The 19,863-nt window shown below is 39.7% G+C and overlaps 2 protein-coding genes across 8 annotated transcripts in view; one reads left to right on the forward strand and one right to left on the reverse strand.

Annotated features, from left to right (window-relative positions):
* Positions 1–19,863, forward strand: part of Fas2 (neural cell adhesion molecule fasciclin 2) — a 182,710-nt gene that overhangs the window by 155,347 nt on the left and 7,500 nt on the right. Inside the window, exon 8 of one of the 4 annotated variants that reach the window (XM_076372885.1) lies at positions 81–19,833. The exons of the other annotated variants lie outside the window; for them this stretch is intronic. Coding sequence (XP_076229000.1) covers positions 81–193 — 113 coding nt within the window. The 3' untranslated portion in view covers positions 194–19,833. Of the gene's footprint in view, positions 1–80; positions 19,834–19,863 lie in introns of those variants that run through there. 4 annotated transcript variants of the gene reach the window in all.
* GlcAT-I (Glucuronyltransferase I) overlaps positions 1–19,863 on the reverse strand; it is a 162,069-nt gene that overhangs the window by 128,514 nt on the left and 13,692 nt on the right. The gene's annotated exons all lie outside the window — the stretch shown is intronic.

Below are 19,863 nucleotides of genomic sequence, written 5' to 3' on the forward strand. Positions count from 1 at the left end.
CAACCATCCCCTCTTCTACTCTTCGTCACCATGTTTTCAAGCCGCAACGATCCGTTTACAAGTCACTTTTTATCATTCAGAATCTACGGGCCTCAATGTGGACTACAATATAATTACTTCCGCCGGAGGTACTCCCAAGCTCGCCGTGACCGCCATTGCCACAGCAATAACGATCCTATTCGTAGCCATTTAAACAGACTTAAACGAACAGAACGAAAAAAAAACGAAAAATAAAAACAAAACAAAGTAAATAACAAAAATAAACGCAAACGAATACGGGATACAGAGAAAAAGAGCAAAAAAATGAGTAAACAAACGAATAAAAGAACCGTGTAAAACAAAATCGTCATCGTGTGGGAAAGAGAGAACGACAAAAAAAATACGCACGAAACAGTAATGACAAAAAAAAACAAACGGGTCGCTGTGTTCACGCTCGAAAAATGAAAAGTACTTTCCGTTCCTAGTGTGCGTAGGCGTGCTATGCCACGCGTTTCCTCGAGTGCGGTGTTGCGAATCAAAGATTCCTCCGGAACGGGGTAACGCTACATAACGGAAAACAAGATGGACGAACTCGAAACAGGTCCGTCCGCGTGTTGCACACGTGACCCCCCGGGGCTCGTCGGGTTTTCATTCACGAAAATTCGAGACCTCGACGCGTATACTCCGGTTATATCAAACACCCATACACACAGAAAAACAGACACGAACAAACACACACACACACACACACATACATATACCGCGTGAACGTATTATAACGTATCGCGTCGCTCTTAGAGACCCCGGTCGCACAGCATTCCGACTTAAAGAGAACGTTTAGCGCATAAGTGGGTGGTTTTCTCGATGATCGTGTATACCCTAGTAAGAAACGAGGAGAGTTTCGAAATGAGAGAAAACGGAAAAAAACGAAAATCGAAAAGAAACGAGAGAGAAAAAAAGTGTTGAGGAACACGGAGCGGAGTGTATTTAATGGTACTTTTGTTGGGTAACGCACACCGTTGCCGAACGTACTGGTACGTTTCCTCTTTTGTATTAGTGCTAAGGCTCTGCGCGCTAATGGCGGTTTCTTCCGAGGACTCGCGCCACCGCGCGGCCATCTTGTCGGGACGGTTCGCGCGAAATTAAACGAAGCGAGCGCATTACGACGACCTGGCAAAGAAAGGGGGACAAAAAGAAATGGTGTGAAAGAAAGTCGAATGAAAACAGTGTTGTTTCGCGACGTTGATGAAAGAGAGTGTTCTTTCTCGTCCGGGCAACCGGAATTTCGAGTGTTTCGCGTCTCGATGGGCCAAGAATCTCTGGTGCTGCTGTGTTCCTCGTAATGCGCAGCTTCCGCTCGAGGAGTTTTCGTAAACCGTGCCGGTGAAACACCGACGCTTACACGTCGCGAGCGTCATTGCGGATCTATTTTAGCGTACAGTGAGAGGCTCCGCGGGCCTGACGACTTACTGCCTTACATTGCCAAAACGACTGGTGTTATCGCGCGCGCACACACGCGACATTCCGCACAGGCGGGGAGGGTGGTCGAGTCTTTTTTTCTTGACACCGTGTATTTCGACGCATTTCATTGTCTGGTTTCACCTTTTTTTTTGTTTTTCTTTTTTGGTTCTCGAGAGGGGTAAACATTTGAGGGGGTTACATAGTGTTGTCGTGCTTACGCAAGCTGGTTTCGGTGAAACTTCGAAGGGAAATTGCTACGAAAATATTTGACATAGTTGCTATTTTCATTGGAGAGTTTTTTGGGACATTGAAGTTGAACGGAATTTGAAGATGAATTTTTAGGGTTTCGTGTAATTTGGTTACCGAATGTGAGCATTTTCTAACGATTATTTGTTTGTTTTTTGTTGTATTAAATGGAATTGTTTAGTATTTGTTTATTGAATGGTACGATTTTATTATTTATATTATAATATTCTTGTAAGTGTGATAATATTCAAAATATTTGAGCAAATATGATTTTCCCTCTAAATTTTGGAAGTTGTTACTTTATAATATTCGATATGAACAGCTGCTGAAAGAAATATATCAAATACTTTCGTAATAACTGCTTTCCGCCAAAGTTTCATAAAAATCGGCAGATGTCAGTACGGTATGTTCCCTTGTAAGTAATTGTATTAGATCTGAGTATATGGTTCGAGCAGAATTGAACGGCAGTTCTAGATCACTTGCCCTACAGCTTCGTCAAGTTCATTTCACTTGTCTTTCTCAAAGATAGATGTTGTGTAATTGTTACTTTATAATATAAACAAATTACTATTTTTCTATAAAAAGTAACTGTTATTATCTTCACCATAATTAGAGGTAATTGTCAGCCGCATTCCTTTTATCTGTCATTCTATTATTCACTCCCAGATATACATATAAATGAATTTAATTTCAATCGTTTCGCCATTGTACAGAGGAATGAAATGATCGTTATTGTAAACGATTCTATTGTGCCAATGAAATCCAATTAATAAATTAATATGTCGCCGATATCGTAGATACTCAGCAAAATACCAAAATCATTGTATTACCATTATACACGTTAATTCCAAAAGAATATTGAATTCCAGGTTATCGTTAAATTCTCTAATTCCTCTGTATAAATTTCCTCTCAATAGTTCATTAACATTAAGCCGACATAATTCAAAGCTATCAATACAAAAGCTTGCTGAACGGTGTAACAAATTCCGATCAATCTTCCAATACGTGCAATATCCTCCGGCGTTCCCCAACATGATACACTGCGACAAATGAACAGACGTATTTCACAGCGAGAGTGGTGGGGTAAGTTTTCATCCCTCCAGTAGCCAGGCCAGTTCTGCTCGAGCTGTACACCGATAATTCATTCTGCGCCACCCATAACGGCGACAAATAAATATTTCCGCGAGGGAGATCGCGTTTCGCGGTCAGACGAGGCAACGAAGGGGTTGAGATTTCATCTTCGAAATGCAATAATTTCCGAGCAATGGGAAGCAGCCCCGCTACGGAAACATTGAAGCCGACGATGGCAAAAACGAAAATACAAAATACTGCCTCCCTTCGGCAATGCAATCTTTTCTTCTCAGCCGAGAACCATCGCGAACGATAGGGGTAGAGAAACAGATCCGTTTCCGAACGACAAAAGCCTAACACCGCAGGGCTAAACTCAGCGGGGTCCAGCGACACGTTCTCGTTTTTCTTCTGTTTTTCTTCTTTTTTTTTGTATTTTTGCGTAGTTTTCGGCCGCAATCGTCACGACGCATGCGCGACCACGCGAGAAAAACAAGAATTTCGCGCGACACACGCGTCCCTTTTTCTAGCCAAAGAACCGCAGGATACTTAAACGAACGCGCTGACTCGTGTTCGACGCGGAGAGACCGTTCTGCTCGCTCGAGGGATTTAATCGATTTAAAAAAAAAGAAAAAATAAACGATATTAAGACACACGACCGGATCCGCGAGGTTGGCGAGACCTGAAGGCATCCGCGGGAACGGGAGCACGCCGATCTTAACCATACTATATTAGATTGCGCATAAATTAGTTTTAGTTCTTCTCATTTTTATTATTATTACCATTATTATTAATATTAATATTATTATTATTATTATTATTAATTATTAATTATTATATAATTATTGTTTTGGGTTCACTTCCGCAGCCGATTTGCAATACGATATTTTCTCTCCTCTTGCGTACAGGAAAGCGTAATATTTAATTTCAGTTTAATTGGGGGCGAGAGAAGTCTTACCATTCACCTTTGACTTTTTTGAGTCGTCAAATTTTTAGTCCCTGCTTGATTAGCTAATTGGACCGTACGTGTTTTTTAGTGCGCATGATGTGTGTTCTGAATTACGATTATCAATAATTAATATTAATACGTTTAAGTTTAATTTCTCTGAATGTTCATCGCCTACGATTATTACGATTATTATTATTGATTATTGTTGCGTATATGAAAATTAGCCGCCGCTGTGTACTTCTCTTTTTTTTCCCTTTTTACCGTATGGATTTGTTAATTTACCGCCGTAAAAATGGCCGCCGCAACCGCCGCCGCCGCCGCGCTACGACGTACGAAACGCCGTCGGTGTTCACGTTACTGACCACCTATTGTAATACACATCGTGTGTGTGCTCGTCGTATTTACCATTAGTATTAAAGAACGTTTCTTTTTAATTAGCGGATTGATCGTGTTTACGAGACGACGATAGGTGCTCCGTACGAAACCGGGCGACGGTTCGAGGTGCTTACCGATGAACCCGTCTCGCGCAGAAATTCTTTCTTTCTTTATATTTCGTGTACGGCGCGTTGATGGGAAGAATTTTTTTGAGAAAAAGAACGCTTTTTCGGTATTAACCCTTTTCGGGCGAAGATTTTTAAAAATATTCAAAGTATTTTCTGTAGGAATGTAAATAACATCGAAATTTTGAGTGCTAGAAATGAAGAAAACTATGTGGTAACCTTTTTATCGTTAAAGTGATTATATTATTTGTTTACTACTCTAAATTCTAGAATTTTAAATTTGCAGACAACTTTACAAATGTTGCACTTGTATTGCAATTCCACTTGTATTCAACTGTTAAACTTTGCAACTTTGAATTCTGGAATTCAACTTGTATTCAAGTTTACAACTTTGCAGCATTGAATTCTAGTGTTCAACTTAAATTAAACGTTACTTCGAATTCTAAAATTCAGTATGAATACAACTTTACAACTTTGAATTCTACGATTTAACTTGAATTCAGTTTTGAAACTTCGAATTCTCGCATTCAACCTGAATTCATCTTTACAACTTTGCTACTTCGAATTGTGAATACCCAAAACCGTTCGCGACGTTCGTCCTGAAAGGGTTAATGCGCTATTCGTCAGTACTGTCGCACGGTAATCAATCACTATCATAAACAAAATACAGCATGAAAGACTCCTCCTAACCCGGTGCTATCCCGAGTGCCAACTTTCCATCAACGCCCGGTGTACACGTCTATTTCGCCGATCGATCGGCGGACAAACGAGAGTCTCGTCGTTGAAAACGGCGACGACGGGGTCGTCGCACCTCGATCCCTCTCACGTCTTACTCACTTGCCTGGGTTCTTAGATGTTAGATTATACCGCATGGCATGCGCTTTTTGTATATCGTTTCTAGTTTTACTTTTTTAATCTTTTTTCTTTTTCACTTCGACCAGTTTTATTTTACAGTCTTTTTTTTTGTTAATTTCAATTTTTACTTTTATTTCCCCTCCCTTTTCTCTGTTTCCACGATTCTCTTTAGTTCTCTTTTCCTCAGTTCACGATTAGCGATCAGTTCGCCTGTCGTCTCGTGTATCGACGACACCTCCACTCCATCGAACGTACCTTTTGCGACTTCTTCTTCTTCTTCTACTTCTTCTTCTTCTTGTTTTTTTTTTAATTATTTTTTCCATTCTCTCTTCGTGTCCGGAGGATTCCGTGATCTGTGTGTAAACGTGGCCCGAGTCCGAGTGTGTTCTAGAGTGTGCATTGTAAGTAGGAGGCCGCGCGAGCGTTCGCTTAAACGACGGTTTACTTTGAATAAATTTGTTTGGGCGTCGAGACACTCGGGGTGTAACATTTTTTACGGACTGACAAGAATCGAAGGTACTGGCAAGAATATTGATGTTGATTGGTATTGTCGAGGTTTCGAGGGAGCAATGGATGTTGAAATGATTTTCTATTCTGTGTTTGTTGTGGCTTCTCTTCTATTGAAATCAAATTTCGTTGCGATTGTGTTCTCGTTAAATATTATGTAGGATAGCTTGTATAAATTCCACATAGGTAACTAATTTTCTCGTTAGAAACCTTTCATTTAAAATTCAAGATCTAGTAACACGATCTTATAGAGGAAATAAAAATTTAACGTGAACACAATGCTGTCGTAAATAAAGTTCAGTTCTCAGAAAACCGATATAAACTTACGATTAAAAATTGTGGAACCCAAGATTTAATTTATATTCATTTTATTTTTTATTCAGGTACTTAAAGAACTTAAGAATTTTACTTAAACAATTCATGAGAATTAATTAGAAATCCACACGAACATCTTAATCGATTTCTTCCCTATAAATCTAAGAGCCAAGAACATTAAACTTATTTGTCTAATAGACCATTGTTAATACAAACTCTCTAATTTCAGAATATGCTCGTTTTCTAATATTTCCAACGCGTCAATGGATACGTTCCATTGTCCCCGTTAAATACTCGAGACCACCGAAAGTCAGAGCATAAATTAAAAGCACTCGATCGAAGGGACATCGATCATCTTTCAATCCCTCATGAAAAAACGATTCATAACCGTCGTGTGCTGAACGCTCGCTTAGTCTCGCGTTTAGTTTCCATGTAAACGAGCCCGGCGGTTGCATTCCATGTACACCGACGCGGTCGTGAAGACACGAGCACGCGAACGCAGAGCGTGTGATCGACAACAACGAAATTCGTTCACGACCACCGGGAAATCTGTACCACCGTGTATTATACGAATCAATAAAACCAGGGGATCTCGTAACCACGTTCGTAAGTTCGGGAATAGTGTACGGATTTAATCGTTCGAGTGTTGAACTTCGATATGTGTCCAAAATGCAGAGCGTATAATTTTATATACAGATATAAGTACTTGTTACAAGTAAGCGTTACTTATAACTAAACTATGGATCTTTATGCGATTTAAAATTAAAAAACAAATGATTACGAAAATAATTACAATAGAAAATAATTTTTTCTTAACTATTGCCCTACTATTTATTTCACTATAATCAGCACAGCTATAATACGTCATCGTTAATAATTTATTGAAGAAGAAAAAAGCTCTAGACATATTCTAAGTCTGTTTTAAAATATAATAATTAATAACAGAATAATAATTTTTATTTGAATTGAATTAAATGACTAATATTCATGTTAGATAGATTCTGTTTGGAATGTTCAGCACGAGTCTAACACGATATTGGAGGGCAAGAGGTGGACGAACACTATAAAGAACACAATGATTTCGATATTTTCAAATTGACTGCTTCCTGAGTAATTATGCGCTTCCATATTCCCCAGAAATGTATAAAAATCCGCAGTTTACTTATAACATTGTAATGTACACAGTGTAAACGTTTCTTCTTACTCAAAGCAAGTGTGTTTCTCAACAATTCTACTGATAACCAGCACTGTCCGTACTGCTAGACGATTCGACCTCCGTGCTCGAACGGTTAATGACACTTTCCAGCGTAGCTTACGAAATCTCGGCTAACGAGACGAAGCACTCCCGTGGTTCCGAGGAGGAGAGGAAACTTTCGTTTCAAATCTTTCACTCGCCAAGATTAAGGATAATTTAGGTGTAAAGATAGGGGAGTACGTATTTAAGCGGATCGAATTCGTCGCAGACGAAAGGGAAAAGTTGCCGAGGATTATTTAAGGTATGCGAAATTACGTCCGGTTTTGAAAACACTTCGACGTTGCGTTTGTAATTATTGAGAAATAAATATTTGTTGGAACGAGTTCAGAAACGTTTCTGCAGTGTTCGTTGTGTGTCACCTCGATGGGCGATCGATGTTCTCTGTTTCCAGGAACCTTGCAAAATCGTGTCGATTTCGTCGATCGAAAACTGTCCTCGGTACACGTTGCTCGATCAACATTGGGTAACGTGTAACGAGGGAATATTGTACTTTGCTAAAAGTTTCTAAATAATTCGCTATTAACTCTGCCTAACTAACAATAAGAATATTTTCCAAGAGCTCTAATATATTAAAATACTCACCGATAACTGAGAATCTTTATTACTACAACTTCCCATTTCGGTAATGTTGCAAGAATCAGAAATGGAAATTTCGTTTAGGTAAGATGCTCTACAGTTAAAATAGAACAAAAATACTATACATTATTTTGAATACATCAATCTTCACATGCCATTTCTATATAAAGATTCACAGTGCAATCATCATCAAGTAAAGAATGCTAATATTAAATGCAAACACTAACATAAAACAAATTCTATTTGGTCCCAATATTTTCCTCTCGAGAATTCCGACCTGTTATCAGTGCTCTGATAATATATTCCGTCTCGAGAACAAATTCGAAACGCAAAAGTTCGCACAGAATTTCCGAAAGTCGAGGTCTTGTACGACGCCAAAGGACTTCTCGTGTAGCACAGACGTAGTCTCTAGACCGTACTCGATCCTTTGAGCAGTTTTCAATGAACCTTATGTTCCCCGGAACCACGGAATCGCGCCAAGTTCCCGGGGATTCCGCGCGTTCCCTGGATCTGCACCGGTCTGATCTTTAAAGCTCTCAGCTCTTTCACGACTTCGACTTCCTGGTTCTCCGACTGTACAGAGTGAGTCGCCGAATTGTCGGCTGAACGACGAAATTCATTGTACTGAAATTCGCAACGGAGCGGCGATGTGAAGGGAGAATTGGACGGTGTGACGGAATCAAGTTTACTGCAGACCTACCGCTTTTATGAGAGATTAAAATTACAGAATATTTCAATACTTCAAGGTAAATGTTTTAAGGAATGATTTGAAATATATCGAATTTAAATCTTGTGTATCTTAAGGAGTGGTTGTTGAAGTGAAAATCGATCAAAATTCAGCGACGAAACATAGATAAAAGCTTTATTATTAAACCATCCACGAATCAATTTAAAAATTACGAATTAAATCGTCAATAACTTGAAGGCAATGTTCCCATCACAGTTTATTCCAACTTCGAGAATCGATTCTTAAAATTAACAATTAAATATTCTAACACTCCACATATATTTTCCAAATCTTGTCTACTATACGAAACACAATTCTATTACATTTCAACAAAATTTTCCCAAGTACTTATACTCCCTACTTCGCAACTTCAAATAACAATCACCCCGTTACACTCTATTAAATCACCATATCGCAATAAAATCAACAACCATGCTACAAGCAACCCCCTGTTCTCCAAAACCGCGCCACTACGCGCGGCGGCTTGAAAAGACCCAGCAGCCACTCCGAACTCAAACAGCTTCCAATCGAGCGACCGTAGGAGTAATGGATTACTTTTTGATACGCTTGATAAAACTCTGAAAAGACCAGTTCCTCTGAGAATAAAGGTAAAAAGAGGACCTGTACTTCCTCCAGGTTCCGTACGCCTGCTATGGAAGTAAGACCACCCGTCTACCCGCACCGTTCAATCATCCTCCATCACAGGCGCTAGTTTTAAAGGAACCAGATACGCGGGAATCGCGTGACTCACCCTGCAGAGGCTTCCGGTAGCCGAGGGACGGTGAAATACCACGCGGGAACCGGATCGAGAACGGTTTCCTCCGAGGCTGCTTTTGGGGATGAAAAGCGTGTGCTCGCCGGCGCGTGAACCGTTTCACACCGTTCGCGAGACAATGGCTGCGGAAACGGAGGAGCCGAGAGCGTGGAAACGCCAGGGAAATCGTTCCTCCCCGCTTCCAGAACCGTTTTCTTTTTCGGATCGATCCGACGAACGAGAATCAAAGAGGGAACCCTCCGGAGCCTCACTCGCCCGCCCGCCCACCGCCGCGTAACAGAGTCCTCTTAATTTGTAGCACGTCTGCCGACCGTCCACGGGACTCCGACGGAACGAGATTCGATTCAACCATGTCCTAATGTAATTCCGGCGAAGTTAAATCGCTTTCGGACGACGAATCGACGACTCGGAATTGCTCGAGCCACCCCGTCGACTTCTCGCCACTGCCTTTTTTTCTCGTCGTGCGCGCGGACGACTCGGGAACGGGGCCTGGGATCATGGGCCGTGGTGACACGAGACTTTACCGTGTTCCCGCTCGCCGTAACGCCTTTTCAGCGGTGACCGCTTCGAGGTGGACGATTTTATTCGAGTCCTTTCGCTGGCGGAATTAGCCGGAGAGCTGGGTTTTTACAGATAGAGCGATTATGTTAGCTTGTTAGCGGATGGGAGTTGAATTATTTTATTAGTGGAGTTTGTGGATAGTTGAGAGATGTTTAGGAACGTAGGCATTCTTCTAGAATTGTATGATCTTTTCGATTATTTTTGAGGTAACAGTTAACTGAGTAAAGGAATATCGAATTTTAAATACTACATTTGAACAATTTTGATATTTTTGTAACTTGTATGTTCTGTCGAGTAATGAATACTCCGATTCATCCACGTTACAGAGAAATCTATTTTTTAAAATCCTATCGAACGAAACGTGAATACTTTCCAGCGTCATCCTCTAAAAGCAATTCACTCTACAATCAAGCGCAATGCAAAAAAAAAGGAACTGGACGCCATTAAAAAATCGACTACCTCGTTTCCAACAACACCGCCCCATCTCTCGAAGCGTGACACTCGAATCCGTGTAAACACCACGAGAGGATGATGGCATTCAAGATGGCGGCGGACCGGTCGAGTGTCGAACAACACGGTGCCGGAAATAAAAGATCCTAATGACGAGAACGATCGGATTCCGTCCGCGCTCCCGATTTACTTCGATTTCACGGGGCGGCAGCGCCCTGAAGTGCTATCCTGTTTATTCTGTCCCGAGTCTACATTGCCCTCTCGGCGTTCGGGGATCACGAAAACGCTGAGAGCGCGCCGCGCGAGAAGGCAGATTTCGAGATTAATCGCTGGAACTCCGGGATAATGGTTCGCCTCTAACGCAATTAAAACTCTCGAGGCCCGGTACCATCGGCCCGGAACTTATAATAGCAAGACTCTGCCCTCTTCCCCGTCCCGCCGCCGCCGCTGCGTCCCTTTGACTCCGCGCTCTTTCACCGGGATGCAATTTTGCAACTTAAAACGCAGGCCGCCGCGAATATGCTGCTTCGGCCGGGAACCGCCGTCGACGAGATAATTCCGCGGGAGATGCAAATGAGCCGCTGCTCGAGAGAACTCGCGAGGCTCCTCTGTCTTCCGAACAGTGCCCCGGATAAAAGCAGGAGTCGTTGTCGAAATTACTTACGGATTTCGTCGGATACGAACCGCGCGGGATAACGCGGTGCTCCACGGGATTCAGCCCGCGTTTGCATCGCGTCTGCGATACTCGATGGGGAGAAATGTGTTCTGCTGTTTGGCTTTCGAAACTTTTTGAAGCAGCACGTACGACGATCTAAACGTTGATACGGGCTGTTTGAGTAAATCAGAATGATAGTGTTTTTCTTCTTCTGAAACTTCTGTTTCTGAGTTCTTGAGGACAGACTTTTTGGGTTTGAAGTGGTTTTACTTTCGTTGGATGTTAGAATTAGTAATGTTGATATTTAATTGTTGTTAATGTTGTTAGTGACATTGTAATATTACAATATTATTGTAATAATAATTTATATATATGATATTAATGTTATTAATAATATTGTAATATTAGTTCACGAAAGGTTTCTTCAGCAGTTAGATTATTTTCACTGCTCCAGTCGCTTTCGTAATGGACGTAGAAAAATTACTTGGTGAAGTTCTTATTAGATCTGATATATAGACCAAACAACTGAAGCCGTGATTATTGTAGCTACATGACTAATGCACCAAGGAAATTTATCTTGAATAGCTTTTATCGACGCTATGATCAATACTCTGATCGCTAATATCGAAGCTGCGATGTAAACGCAACCTTACGCGTAGCGCGACCATGTTTCCCGTATTGGAAATTTATTGCAAGGATTCAGCATCCCGGGAATTTGTTATTCATGGAGGGAAAGACGACGGAGAATTCACGTTTTCAGCGTGAATTTTAATCCGTTCGTTTTTTTCAGAGAGTTAACAGAATGGAATACTACTTTCGTCGCGAATTTTATACGCCGTTTCGATGGGGATAAATCATGTCGCCAGAGGCAAGTTGATGCACCGATGATTAAACTGCGGATGTTCATGCGAATTTATGATTTTTTTAGGGTTTCTTGAGGAAAACTCGAATTGCACGTGTGATTAGCATTTTTATGAAGCTTCTTTCTGGGTGAAGAATATTGACTCTGTTGAATTTATCGAAATTTTTAGTTTTTAATAAATTACACGAATGCATGGAATAGCTTGCCAGCTACGTGGACGAGGCATTAGAGTTTATTGCGATTTATAAACACTGATCTGTAGACTCCTGTCGTTTACACATTTACAGCGCCTCTCAAGCTATAAAATTCAGTGAAATAAAGATTTCAATAAACTTCAGAGAAAATAAAAACTACATTCCTTAAATTTTATTCAAACAATAATTCTCATAGGCGTAACGAAAGAAAGAAATATATAATCATTTAATTATTTGTTTTCTTAGTCCCAAATGTATATTAACCCTTATCCTTCCAAGAATATCGTAGAGTGATTGCAAGTAAATTTTGTTAATTTTAAAGAGTAATATAAAAAAAAAGGAAAATTAATTCATACATATTTTACTGTTGCAATCATGTTTGAAGTATCCGTGCTTGTCAGTGAGATTGCCGGTTCGTGTGATAACGGTTAATACGAATCAATTTTACCCAGTTCTCTTTTCCGTAATTGAATCTGAGAACTTGTGAATTTGCATGAACATCAGCCGATCGACTGTCGACTCCTCTGAGGATGCACGCGAGAACTTCGAAATATCTACGCTCTCATGCAACGCCGCGGAATTGAGTACATGACTGTGAACTCGTTCGGGGAACCATATCCATTTCGAAACAGAGGCCCCGTTATAAATAGTAGACGCGGCTCCAGCGCAAAGGCTGCGAGCCTAACGACCACGAGTGAAAGAGCGCGGCATTCGCGATATGAAGTGCACACAAGTGCAATGTCGAGGACCCTGGATCTATTTTCGAGGGGGGCACGTGGCATTCATCGCGGGATTTTCTAGCCCGTGCATCGCGAAGCCGGGATAACGCAATCGCAGTTCGAGTGTAGTCTTCCTGAACTCGCGGCATGTGCTCGACAACACCCTCAATTTTAGTTTCGTTCTATTTTCGGTTTTGCGTTGAATTTTTCCGGTTGTTTTCGATTCTATTCTCCGTTCTATCTTTGATTATATGTTTGATTCATTTTTTCAATTTGATTTTTATTATTCTGCGCAATCCTCAGTTATGTTCAGTTACACGTGAACTATTTTCAACTTCAACCTTTAATTATATTTCAATTTCACCTTTCAGTTACATTACTGAATCAATTATCAATTACATTTCATATTCAGTTTCCAGTTCTATCTCAAATTCCACCGGAAACACTATACTAGAAATATTCATTTCGTTTTACACTTTGAGTTATCCACACGGGTGTTGCGCTATGATATCCGGGCGAACGCAAAAAAAAGTCTCGCGCGGCGCCAACGAGATAATAAATCCAGGATCGTTATCCAAGAGATACGTTTTCAAATGCAATCGTTCCGCAGCGGGTTCCCACACCCCAGTACTCGAAATTAGCGAGCTTTGTTTCGCTCGTGGCCCGTATAACCTGGTAATCGAGCCGATGGCTGACGAATCAATCGAAACAATCAATTTCCTCCTTCGGTAACAAACATCGATCCGATACCGACATTTCTGACCGTTCGCGCGCTCTAATTAATTCTTGTGCTGCTTCTGAAATTCAAGGAGCGAACAGACCGTTCGCGCGTATTTCTACGATTCTACGTTCGCCACGCGCGGACGAATAATTTTTCACAGACCATTCCGCTTTTTCCGCTGTCGAATGAAAAGCGGAGAGGGTTAGAAAGAGGCGGAACGGCGAAAATATGACGAAATTAAAAAACGCGAACGGGACGGCTCCGAACATTAACGCGGACGGTTGAATTTTTTTCTCCGCCGGCTAGTTACGCCCGCTAAAAGCCGAAAAGCGACTCTTCCGACGGCCGTTCCGCAATTACATGCGATTCCCGTGCCGCGCCCGCAAAATCGTTTCTTGATATTCGTTACCGCTCGCGGCCATTTTCGTTCTTCGCTGCCCTTTTTCATCTTCTCTCGCTGCTTCTCTTTCTGTACGTATCTACAGGGTGTTTCCGATCCTGTGATATAGGAGAAGGAGATTCCGAATGAGAAATAAAGACGGAAATCTTTATTTTGAGTTTCCTTTTAGAAGCAACCAAATATAATTAGTGTTCTTTAATTTTACACTGAACAGAGTTGAATATTCTAGTGGAATTTATAATGAACAAATAAATTGAACATATAACATTTGAATCATTCGTTAGTCGAAGCGATTAATTACAAATCGAAAACAAGAGAAAATTAGAACCAATCTAAACTTTCTTTATTTGGAATTTTATTCCGAAAACGAACAAGTATAATTAGTATCCTCTAATTTTAGCTTGGTCATAGTTGAATAATCCACTAGCAATTATGGCGACCAAATAAATGAAGAACAGAACATTCAAGCCATTCGTTAATCAAAGCAATTGCCTCCATAAACCGAAAACTAGAAAATACTAGACCCAATCAAGCGTTTCATCGCTGAAATATGATACCCGAAACGCGAAATTAACCAGTTAGCGTCGCGAACGTTTCATTCCACCGTGCGAGAATTTATTTTTGAGTCAATGAATATTGAAGATTCAGCGGGAGGTTTAATCTTCGAATTCGATTCCCGCGGAAACGTAGCGCCGAATGAAACAATTCCATTCCTCCTTCTCGACTAAAATTTCTCACACAGAATTACCTTCAACTTTCCCGTTCGCGACGTCGGATCGGTAACACCCCGTACATATTTCTCCTTCCCCATCGACTTTTCTGAACGGTGTTATTTTTCAATTCTCTCTCTCCGCCGTCTCTCGGCGGATATTTTTCCGCTGCCGCGCCGGCTCGCCGAGGAGACCGTCGCGTCGCCTGTCCACGTAACAGCGTGCAATAATGACGATAATAACCGAGACACGATCCTGCCAATTGCAGCCATCGAGGAGACACAGTTTTCCTTCTCCCCGAGCGTTCGTCGTCGACTTTTATTACATTTCTTATTTTTTTTCGCCCCCCAACCCCCACCCCTCTTCATTCTTCCTCTTTTTACTCGATGCACCGTTCGCGTGTATCCGACAGACGCGACTTAACGAGAATGGAATGCGAAACGAACGTAACCCTCGGCTAGGTAGCCCTGTATATACACGGTGATAATTTTCACTCAAGCACGGTACATGTTAATATGCGAGAAAAATACGATGACCATGAAAAATCGTTGAAATGACCTTCACAAGATTTTTCGATCGTCATCGGGTGAACGGTTTAAAACCATATACATCCTATTTAGTCGTTTCTTCTTACTTTCAACAATAGCGCAAGTAATTTAAATGCTCGAGTTAAAATTAACACCCTGTATATCATCCTCGCAGTGTTCCACGGTTCCTCGGGTAGCTCGGAGGTGTACGTTTTATGGCCGCTCCCTGGGAAATTGTCTTTTGGCCTTTTTGCGCGCTCTGGACTGATTAGGTTCGGAAAAATGTGCCGTTTAGGCGAGGACTTTAGAGGAAGAAGTAAAGGAAGCTCACTGAAGACTTTAAGTGGGAAATATTACTGCTAATTTGTTCACGGTTCTGATTAGTAACGATTTTCTATTTGTATTTTAGAATCAATTCAAAATAACGAATTATTACACATTTGAAATGAATAGGAAATATTCTAAAGTGACGGAACAACTATTAAGTTGTTTCGAAATGAGTTTCATTTTTACAATTATTTTGATCGATAGGTTCCGAGATACAACTGTGCACCTTGATATTGGTGCAAGTTAACCGTGGAACATTGTGTTTTGCATATTTTTCTTCGATAATGGAAAGGAACGAGTTTTCACGGTGCTAGGTCCGTGTGCTGAAGACGTTCGCGTGATTTCCGGTGGAAGTATACTCGAGCAACATTTATATCTGTATACAATAATATACACGTGTATGTACAAACGTATATATATAGAAGGTATAGATAGATCTTATTATAATATAAATAGGGAGAGACGACATTGACACGCGTGCAAGGACTACGTGTTAGCCCTTAGTGCCTAACGATTCGTATTTATGAGGGTGAACGTGCAGTTTCTCGGCCCCCGTGCGGGGTACACTTATTGTAAATATGAGTACGGAAATATATATGTATATGTGAGTGTTTAAGGAATACCAGACCAATTGAAACCGCCGGCGGAGAAGCCACCATCAAATTGTATCCGCGATTTACGTGCTGGCCACGATCGAAGGACAATCGATCGCCGATGACGCTAGAATAGTGCATGTGCTGATACAATGAGCGAGTCGTTCGTTTTAGGAGACTTGATCCCTTAACGTGACCTATATATTTCACCATGAATATAAATAAATATTCTTAAATAATATTTATATACTATACAAATATCGAAATATAGAATACTTGATGCTTTCATTGATCTTAATTGAGCTTTCGATTTTTTCTAGTTTCTTTAAGAGAAATCTTTTGGGGAATTGAAACATTTGCGTTGTTAAAAAGGTTTAATTTTAAGCTAGTGAATTTAAGCTTAATTTTGAACAAGAGAGTTTAATGGAAAATTGAGTTACTTATATGTGGCTGAAGTAGTAATTGAAGTAATATATGAAGAGAAAATAATTAGAATTTGGATGAATATTAAGGGTTTGTAAGTATAGTAGCGAGAGAAGAGTAATTATATCGTGGAACGAGTTATTTAAGACAGCTTGTGCAAATTACCATTAAAATACTGTAACAGATGTTTAAAGCGAAGAATAATGTAACGAATTTTAGCGGCGCATAGGGGTTCACTGAACTGGTGGAATCGGAGTGGTGAAAAGAGGGTTGGTTCGACATGGAAAATATGAAAAGCGAAAATGGAGCGATTTTACCTGGGAAACATGAACGGTAAAAATGGAGAGATTTCACTCAAAAGTGCTAAAAGGTAAAAATGTGCGGTTTGGACAATGAACGATTCTGCGCGAATAAATACAAAATTCAAAGCTAGTATAATTTAGTATGAAAAAATGTTAGTGGAACGTGTCGAACATAATTTTTCAATTCTACTGTATTGGATTCGGTAACATTCAACGCAAAATTCATTTCAAAAGTGAGCTCCAAATTATGAAACTTTATAACCATATTTCAATCCTCTATTATTAAACCTTTGTAACAGCAATTTGTTCTTTTCCCATTAAAACATTGAATTTGTAATTTATCAGTTAAATGTTAATTTAACACGATCATAAAGTAACATTTGAATCAAACATTAAATGTTAAAAAAGTTGAACATTGAAGTAGTTCAATGAATTAAGATATAATGAAACTCAATTAACTATTTTATATCATTAACAATATCCCCCGATCTCTTTATTTAAAAATTGTAACATTAAAAAGAGTCATTACGAACGTCAACAATTCATTAAGAAACTCAATTATTATTGAAAAAATTAAACATCGAGAATAAACGATCAACAAATGAGCCAACAAATCAACTGTCAAACGACACTACCAGTTCAGTGAAGCCCAAATCGAACCAACATCCAAACTACTAACGATACGAAATATCCTTCGTACGGCTAGCAATCAAACAATCAATGTATCCATGAGAAAAAGATCAACGAAAGCCAATTACGTTCGACAAAGAGCGTTAAGGGGTCGAGTGATGAGCAAAAACGCGGATCGAACGAAGGGGGTCAATTTGAGATGGTTTCTTTCTCGGGCGTCTCGTTCATTTTCCGCTCACCTGTCTCGACAGACAAGAGAAAAAGAAAAGCGAAATAATAAGAAAGGGGAAAGAAAGAAATAGAAAACGAGCGAGAGAGATAGAGACACATATATATATCTATAGAAAGAGAGAGAGAGAGAGAGAAAGAGAGAGAACGATAGAAAGAGCGAGAGAGAAAAAAAGATATATACTCGACGGGATTGCGAGATGCTCCAAACGAAAACGGTAAATATGCACAGCACATCAGAGGAGAACGCCGGTGTAATGTGTATCATACAATCTGCTAAGTATATATCGTAGTAGTCCCTGTTGACTTAAAGCAAAAGAGCGAGCGAGCGAACGAGCGAGCGAGCGTGCGAGGCAAAAGCGTGTGCGAGATGAACAGAGAGAAAGGGCGAGAAAGAGTGGGAGCGAGAGGGAGAGAGAGAAAGGGGAGAGAGCGAGCAAAAGGCAATCAGTGGAAAGGCTTTCAATGTGGAGGTAGCACATTTAGATTAGTGATGCGTAGAGACTAACATTCGGGAGAGAAAGGTTGCGAATGAGCTTTCTTCCCCCTTCCTTGAGCTTCTCAGCACAAACCCACCCCCCTATTTTCTTTTTCTTTTGTTTTTTGTTTTGTTTTCACTATCAGCGTCACCGACAGAAGTCGGACAAGCCTCACTTCTGTCGTGCTTTCGTTCACTGTGTTCTCGCGCTTGGTTACTCTGTGCACAGTACTTTTCATGTCTTTTACTTCTTTCCTTCTTTTGTCTTTATTTTTTTTAATATATATGTGTATATATATATATTTTTTTTTTCGTATTTCTGAACTTTTCGTTGTACATTCTTGTATTTGATCACTGTTTTAACATGCTTCATCATTAATGCTTCTCCGACGATTAGACGAGATCTAATTATTCTCTTGATTTTTACGGCCTCGTTTCTTCACCTTTTTCTTGATCGTTGGTAACCACCCTCGGTTTGGCTTTGGTGTCTACTGTAATTTATTTTTTTTGTTTTTTCTCCTGTTCTCTTTTTCTTTTTGTTTTTTGGTTCCTTACATGTATCTATACGCTTTTGATGAAAACGGATTTTTGGCACATCCCCAGAACCCACCCGCCGATCTTGTTTCTTTTCAGGAGACTAAAATTAATCGTCCGCGTAACGTGTTTGGTGATGTAACACGTGGAACGTGATAGAACTTCATTGAGAGATTGGAATTGGTTTCAACCCTTTGTGAACTGGATTTTGTTGTTTACGATCGTTGTATTTTTAATATTTTGGAATTCTTATGATCGGGAGTACTTTTAATTATTGTGACGTAAATGTATGTGATAGTATTTTGAATTGAATTGATTATCTATTGCCTGGAATTATTTTAAATGTAAACATATTTATTGGAATTACTGTGGTACAGGTGTATAAATACTTTTTACATCATTGAGGCATAAATATGTATCATTAACTTAAACGGAAATAAACATTCGTTTTCTGAGGCCACTTTAAAGTAACTTTTCTTTAAATCTTCGATTTCATTTAAATTACGGTTACATGCAGTTATTATAAAATTATTTATATCTACCATGTATTACATTGAAAAACATCAAATAATAAAATACAGACAACAGTGAATATTAAAAGAATAATTCAGAACACAAAGGGTGAAAGAAAAACAAAATTTAAACGTATTTTATTCGCTGCAGTATTATAATAAAAGAGATACTTCAAAGTACATTCCGAGCGCAACGTGTTATTTGACTAATTAAGCAAAAGTGTGCGAGTACTTAGTGCATTTAAATGAAATTTTATTTGACTGTATCAAGTAGTAGTAGAAGTTGACTTTAACATTTACAAATAGCGCAAAATCAAATAATGGCTATTTAAAGCTACGCTCACAACGCTTTCGCAGAAACCATTTCAATAACAAATTTATTTCGCAATATAATATTCCACAATGCAAGAAAACTTTCAGAATCTAAAATCCTATCAACTTTCTATTCCTTTCAAATAAAATCACCGATTTATCGAATGTTATACATTAAACAATCCTGTGTGACTAAAATATCGCAAAATCTCTGATCATTACTAATAAAACACAATAGTACCTGCACACCGTTGATTTTAATTCATAAAACGAATATTCGAAATGATTCGCAAGCTTTCGTTACATATTCTAAAGTGCAGTAGTTTTTCTTTTAAATATGTAAAGTGTATTATTTATCGAAAGAAACCTACCAGTACGTTTTCATTCCGTGAAGTGACAATGACTCGTTTCCTTAGCATCACCAAGCATCGTTAAGTACTGCTTTTGCACTAACGGATTGCAACACACGTTTGAGGAACACGACCACGTATTGATGAAATATTTTCATTCTT

This window comes from Nomia melanderi, chromosome 12 (assembly GCF_051020985.1).
Source record: "Nomia melanderi isolate GNS246 chromosome 12, iyNomMela1, whole genome shotgun sequence".
Taxonomy (NCBI): Eukaryota; Metazoa; Arthropoda; class Insecta; order Hymenoptera; family Halictidae; genus Nomia; species Nomia melanderi.